Here is a 7,857-nt window from a genome sequence, read left to right on the forward strand (position 1 = left end):
TGGAGGAGGGAAGAATGAATCAGTATCAGCTAAGATTTCTATTAACAGTCCGTGACTTTAACAGCACAACATCCATTCCACAATAGCATTTGCCACCATTGAAAGGGTGTTTCTTCTTGTTTCTCTTCGTCACACCTTATCATGCTACATAGTCACGTAGGCACTAATCTTAACGGAACCAAAGCCAACTTTTGTCATGGTTATCAATATTGTGTGTGTATATTGAGTATTTCGGATGATTGCAATACACATTTATCCACCCTAAAATCTTTTTTCTCTATTTTAAATTGTTTTAAAATGATACCACCGAATGTTAGGTAACATATTACTTTGGTGAACTACGTATCGTGTATAACCCAATAACTATACCTAATTGTTGAGGTGATTTAAGATGATAATTTATATTAGGACATAGAATAATAATAAATCTGACCAACCTTATTCAGAATACTCGTTCAACTGCTTAAAAATACATCTAAATGAGCGCGTGAGCTTAAAAAGAAACAGCAAAGTTCCAAATAAACAGGTGCTAAATAATATTCACAATTTGTACAGAATCATAAAGGTAAAAATATGTACAGGGGAGATGAAACAGATCTGGTTCATCAGCTATACAAATGGTTAACCAGTTCAATACTCAGAAAGAGCATTTCATCTTTGGAAAGTTGTTTTTCGTATGTACAATTAAATTCTTCCATCACGTCTAATCTGCCAGGATGATGCAGGATCAGGAAGGAGATGATGAATGAATGGTGGTATCAGGTAACATTGCTACGGTCACTATGAAATATTCACAGCCAGCAGGGAGACCATATGGATTGAGAGTTGATCCTGAATTCAAGGATAACCGGTCAGTCCCCGTGTCAGATGTCAGTTTATCAGACCTACCATGACGCTCCGGCCGAGTCACAGTATGCGCTGATGCCTTCACAATTTGGCGTTCAATATGCACAATTTGTCCAACAATGTAGTTAGGTCTGCTTGGGAGATGGTCAACAAAAAGGGCCACAGATTCAGTGGATAGGTAGTAATTAGAGCAGTTCCTAGTAATTGCCACATAATGCCCAGCTGGAGTGAGCACAAAGGCAGCAAGCTCATGAACTTCCAAACAACCAAAAGAAATCTTCTCTTTATTAGCCTGTGTACCAAAACCACCAGCAAATATATAACTCAGTCACTACAAAAACCATTCAAGCTATTAAATATGGAGATGGAATAAAAATATTTACTAAAATACCCCTTAGTTATTAAAGAAAATGTTAAAATTTAAGTATCCATTCCTAGAAATTTCAGTCCCTTGTGTCCCCACTTTCTGAAGAAACTGAAGGGATTGAAAGTGTCCCGGGACTGAAAGTTTAGTTCCAGCCATCAAACACAATACTGAGTTTCGATCCCCCAATTTCAGTTTCAATTTCTGGAAACAAACACTACCTTAATAACAATAATATAAAAAAACAACCTAGAACCATGATAAACATGAGGGCAATTAGTTACCTGTTTCTCAAGCTGATGCTTGTTGTAATAGGTTTTGACCTGGTCTTTTTTCTCCTCCAATTCTTTCCGGAGCTGGTCATTAGCAGCTTCTATTCTTGTGTACTTCTCAAGTAGCTCTTCACGGTGCCTTGATAAGAAACCAACTTTATCAGCCAATACACGAATGCAGTTTCGGAACTCAGCAATATCATCATCATCTTTGTCATTTGCAGAGCTGAAAAGAGAGGAGTTTCAATGATTCTTTTCACAATTTATGAATAGAGAATATCACCTCAGAACACAACAGTCCAACATAATAGCCTCAAATCTGTTCTCTTCGACGACAAACAGCCAAGAGAAATTTAGGCATCATGTACCTCTGGCTTCGCACACCTCTCCACCCAAAAGATGACAATACAAAAAGCGCAAATGTTCAAATAATTTTATAAATTACAATCGTAATTAACTAATCAGTCAGCTGCTAAAAGAAAAATTAGACATGACCTTATGAAATCAAAACTTCAAGTGATGTTCAAGGAACTAAAATTAATATCTTAAGTACTAACATGTGTAAATGCAAGTAGTTAAGAGTAAGTAAATTACTTGGCCAAAGATTGTGCCAAAATACGCAGCGAATCTGCAAAACCAGCCACAGCACCAGGAGAATAAACACAGGTCTTGAGCCTTTCAAAAAGGCTGCGCATTTTAATGAGAGATGCACGCAGTAAACTATATTCTGAGGCCCTCCTGTCAGCAGAACTTTTTTGTGTTTGAGCTTCCTCTCTTGCCTCATGCAAACAATTCTCTAGATGAGCACAATTCATCTGTAGAAAGAGGAAAACAAAATTATTAAAAAAGCATGCACAATAATGTAGATACATGACAATGAAAATTGTAAACTGCTGAAGCATGCCTGTAAAGTTCATCCTAGATTACTTCTAATCCTACAATAGTTTTAGTTTATATGCCAAATTCTTAATCAAGCATATCCATTCAACAAGTATCCCCTAACTGCTCAAAACATAATAAACAACAACAAGACAGTCTTCTCCCCCTAGGTGGGGTCGACTACATGTACCAAACAACGCCATTCACACAAAGACCTCGTTTGTCCGCTTCATGCATAACTGCTCAAATATACAAGAATTAAAGATTCTTTGATTGGCTTTGATCAAGATGGTTTTCAAAATGTGTTCATGGGAAACAATGTTCTAGTCAACAAAAACTAACAAGAAAATATCTTTCATGGTCGGGGCAATGGGAGATGGATAGAGATGGCTTGCTATTTCAAACTAAACACACACGCTAATTATTAGTTTAGGAAACTTAAGCAGCTACTTCTCAGAGAATTAAATACAACCTTAAAATCATAGGTATCTTTATCAAATTTCACTCGAATTTACCTGAGATTCATCAAGTAGTATTAACTTGGCTTCCAGCTCACTCTTGAGACTAGCAACCTCATCTACAACAGCTGTAAGCTTGTTTTCAGCCTCATTCAATTGATTTGTTTTCTCTGCAAGTGCACTTTGTAGTTCCAACAACTTGTCATTGTTTATTTTGGAACCCAATACTGCACAATCTGCTAAGCTACAAGGTCCAATATCATGCTGCACAGGCATGCTCTCAGCAGTTGAACTATTAGTTAGTGACATGCCTAATTGTCCAACAATCTTTTCCTTTTTATCTTTATCACCACTTTGCACTTCTTCACGGTGTGGCTCCATCATAGAAGAATCCAACTGTGGGTTCTGCACTCCAGAGGAATCCAACATGTTTTCATCCACTCCATCTAAAGCTTTATCAGTGTGTTCTGCAAATAGACCAAGTTTTGCATCCAAGGAACTCGAGATGCATGATACCTCATCCATGGGCTCTGAAGTAGATACGCAAGGCATGTGGGCTTCACTGCTCACATATTGCGATTTGCAATTGTCTGTCTTCCCAGACATAAGTGGGAAGTCAGTAGCATCATGTAGGCTGGACATCTTCTGCCCCTGCACGTACTGATTGGACAATTTCTGCTCCAATTCTTGAATACGTTTCTCATATGAATCACACTGCATCTGCTTCATCTTAAGCATGGATTGAACATGTTTAACATATTCATCTTTCAGATGCAAGGCTTCCGCTGTCTTCTCTGTAGCATTCTTCAATATATGATCCATCCTTTCATCATCCAGTGACTCGTACTCAATCTCAGGGCACAGTGAACATATCAAAGCAATTCTTGAAGCAAGCTCAGCTTTGAGTTTTGCATTCTCAACTTCCATTTTGCTAGTTCCAGCAATTTCAACCAGCTCACTGCCATCAAGAAGGTCCTCAGAATCATATCTGTCAATTGACTCGGAGGTAATTTCTACAGTCTCGGCCGAGTGAGAGCTAGAACCACTCAGAGCAGATGAACTTTTGAAGCTCCCCTGCTTCTCCATCTTGGACATTACTCCTGCTAGATGCTCAGGAGCATACCTATCTACATCTGATATGTCAATATTAAGCAAACCAACATCAAATGGAGCTATATGGACATCACACTGGTTAGGAGTGTCAAACAATCCCATAGCCGACAATACATCTCTAGGGATGCATAAACTATGTATTCTCAGAAATTCCTCTCGTCTCCTGACCTCAGCCTCCCGCTTACTAGCAAGTCTTTCAGCCAGTTGTCCAGCCATGCCCATGTACAGCTTCATGGATGCTTTTCGTCTCACTATTTCTGCAAGGCAAGCTCTGTATGCAGGACCTATACCATGGAACAACTTTAAATCCACAAATAAACCCTCCTGTCGACCCATTGCCTCTTTGAATACAGGGAATTGTAGCTTCTGATCTTTGATGAGATAAGAAACATATGTTATGCTTTGCATGTATCTGTGCACAAAGTCGTTCATATCATTCTTATTTTTCTTGCAGATGTTTAATAGCTTAGTAATAGCACGATCACAAGCCTCCATCTTAGGCAAGTGATTTTTGTCATGGACATCATACATAGGACCCAAGGCTGACACTGCATCATGAGGACGAAGTGATGACGACAATTGGGAGGATAGACAATCATCGACCAGTTTCTTTACAGTGTTCACATCTTTGCTGCAGAAATCCCCATAAAATAAAATTCATAAGTTGGACCGACTCGGGGCATAAAAATTTGGAATAACAGGTATAATTGAATTGCAGCAATCAGGACAAGTAAGGGGATATAGCACAATTTGGAAGTATTTAACCTCAGCTAACTATTAAGTAGTTATACCTATATCCCTAAATATAAAAAAGTCTCAACCAAGCAAGCTTCAAGAATAGTTCGAAGCCTTGCAGGAATGGCACAATAACTATTTAACATCAGGCCCACTTACACATTATTTGATCATGATATTTTTCAAACTCATGAAATGAGACAATTACAAAGCAGGATAAGGATATCGCATTAACCTCAGATCTAGATGCTTCCTGAGTAATAAACAGTGCCTAAACATTTCAAATAAAGCTGAAGAATAAGAGAATACTAACCTCAGAGATTGCATGATACTCTTTTGTTCATTTATATATCTCAGATGTTCTTTTATATCTTGTTCTAGGGTCTTCATGGATAAGAATTCCCTGTTAGACAACAACTCCTCAACCTGGCGCTTCACTGCACCAAAAGTCTGCTTAAATTGTGAAACCTTGTTCTCAAACTGCTTGTGGGAACTGGTGCAATTCTCCACCGACTTCCGCAAATTTTCTTCCTTCACCAAATCCAGTAAACACTTGCGATTAGGAGTTTGTAAAGCAGGGTGAAGTTTAACAGATCGAAGTCTCTCAACATCCTTCCCAAAATTAGACAAAAGATCAGAATGTATCCTGTGTTGCTGCAGGTAACGCTTCATAAAGTCCCCATAGTTTTGGTTAATCATCCTATAGTACTGCTCTAAATTTCCCCTTGCAACCTCCACTGCTCTTTCTTGAACCATCTGTTCCCTCAAAAGCCTCTCACAATGCTCATATTTCATTATGGTATTACTATAAATAGCATGGCCCCGATGATAATGGAACCTGAATTGCCGCTCATAAGATGGCAAGGCCTTCAAAGCAGGATCCAAAGCATCATCAAGAGGGTGCGGATCATGCGACGAGGACGGTGATGGTGGCTCGAAATTACTGGGAATATCAACTTGCTCTGGCTGTGGAGGCGGCGAATTGCTTTGAAGCCTTGCTTTATTGAATATGAATACTTCTCTGTCATCAGATGGAAGCTTGTATGCAGACAGCGGCCGCTGTGATTCAAGTTTCATATCCATACAAAGCACAAGCTGATCATTAAAATTAATCCCAGTAACAGATTCAATGGACCTCATAACTGCCTCAACAAGCGTGTTTTCATCACAATCCAACTCAAATGAATGTCCATTCTCGGCAATATGAACCAGCAGCTGGCCCTCCCGGACCAAGCTTCCAGTGACACTGGAGCTCATCTCTTATCCGCCCCAGCAAAGTCCCCACCACTTACGTCTCAATCACAAGCAGAGGGGAACCAATCAAGACCTAATAAGGTGGGGTCGAAATCAATCACAGATATAGCTGAAGAACACCGCCACCATACAATTCAGTCTGCTTCCTTCTCTTTTTTTCACACCACACAAGGTTTTAAGCTATGTACTGAACAAAAAATTAGCACTCTCTTTTTTTAAAATATCTAGAATCAAAATCCAACGAATTCTCAAACGGGTCCAACTATCCGCAAAAAACAACAATAAAAGAATAAGCTTTTCACGACAAAATCACAGAAATCAATCAATATAACGGCAAGCCCAGTGCAACAAGAGTTCAACTTTGCACATACCCGGCAGAGATTTTCACAGAAAGACACGAACTTGAACCTTGGATCCCCAAAAAAACCCTAGTTAAGAGCAACCCCAAAGTCCACCAGAGAAAGAGAAAAGCACGAAGGATGAAAACCTCAGGGAAATCGGCGTCGTTCAGTGGCCGCAAAATCGGAAGGAAGGTGGAGAAACACACAAGATGTGGAAGTGAATAGAGGCAGCAAAGGATTCGCGAGAATCCAACGAGAGAAGACAACGCATATGAGGAAAACGATATATATAAAAAGGAGGAGGAGATGGAAACAGTTATATTAGGACGGAAAATAGGGCCAAGTAAAAGAGGGCGAAAATCTTGGATTGTTAGGGATATGATTACGTGGAGCAATCGATTTTCCAGAATCTCGGTTAAGCAGCGAAACAGAACAAGGAGGTTGTCACGAAACCCCAACCCAAACCCAAACCCAAACCCAAACCCAGACTCTATTTGATGATAATTTCTTCTGAATGACTACAATGTTTTTCTTTTTCTCTTTGTTTTGCTTCTTCTATATGTTGTTCTTCCTTGAGGGAAGTAGAGAACTTGGTTTTGCTTGCTTTATTAAAAATTGCAGTGAGAACCTTCCGTGAGAAGTAACCTTGATGATCTCTCTCTCTCTCTCTCTCTCTCTCTCTGATCGTTTCGGAGAATTGTGAAAGCAAACACTGTATTGTGAATATATCGCGATATTTTAGACCTGACTCTGAATGCGAATTTAGTTACTATTTACTCTCAAATAATCATTTTCTTGTTACAAAGTACAAACTACTCTTCTTTTTTAAAACACAAAGTAAAAATAAGTACAAAAAAACATTGTATGTATATTACGAATTAAAATTAATTATTATATATTTATATATTATTTTATGTATTTTTAATATATATTAAATCTAAATGATTGATTTTTAGCTTTAATCAATTAGTTATTTTTATTTATATAAACATATATTTGTATAAATGTAGGGTCAACATTTCATGTTAGAATAAATAATTTTATTAATTCAGATTATTTATATTAAATTATTAAAAATATATATCATAATATAAAAGTATACTTATATTCATAAAAGTTATTAAAAAAATTTATTTTTTTATTTTCTTCAATTTATGTATTCTTAACTCTTTTTTGGAGATGATTTTAATATATTGAAAAACAAAATTTAAAATATTTATTAAATTTTAAAATTTAAATAAAAGTAATTTAAATGTTAAATAAAATAATATTTGATTTTATTTTTATTTAAAGACAAAAAAATTATACTTATCTTATTTCTCTTGAATCATCGTCTCTGCTCAATTAGAAATTTGTGAAAACATCATGTAAAAATATCTTATCTTTCATTAATATGTACATCGTAAGTCGTATATAATAATGATATCATAACATGGAAAAGTTATCGAAATCCTAGAGTTTATGCTAATTCCCAATAATGACGTCTAGGGTGTCCATGGATCGGATAAAATCGAATTTGATGTAATTTATATTCGACTTAAAATATATATTGGGTTTATTTATTAGATTCGAATTTGACTCTAAATCCAATAAAA

At 37.1% G+C, this 7,857-nt stretch overlaps 1 protein-coding gene across 1 annotated transcript; it reads right to left on the reverse strand.

Moving 5' to 3' along the window:
- Positions 1-493: 493 nt before the first annotated feature.
- LOC130968216 (autophagy-related protein 11) lies at positions 494-6,971 on the reverse strand. The gene is made up of 5 exons (XM_057893386.1): positions 4,981-6,971; positions 2,877-4,563; positions 2,077-2,297; positions 1,495-1,708; positions 494-1,138 (listed from the first exon to the last, which is right to left on the reverse strand). Exons 1-5 carry the CDS (start codon positions 5,922-5,924, stop codon positions 728-730), a joined length of 3,477 nt encoding a protein of 1,158 aa, XP_057749369.1. The 5' UTR covers positions 5,925-6,971; the 3' UTR covers positions 494-727.
- Between the last annotated feature and the right edge of the window lie 886 nt (positions 6,972-7,857).

This window comes from Arachis stenosperma, chromosome 1 (assembly GCF_014773155.1).
Source record: "Arachis stenosperma cultivar V10309 chromosome 1, arast.V10309.gnm1.PFL2, whole genome shotgun sequence".
NCBI classification, from domain to species: Eukaryota; Viridiplantae; Streptophyta; class Magnoliopsida; order Fabales; family Fabaceae; genus Arachis; species Arachis stenosperma.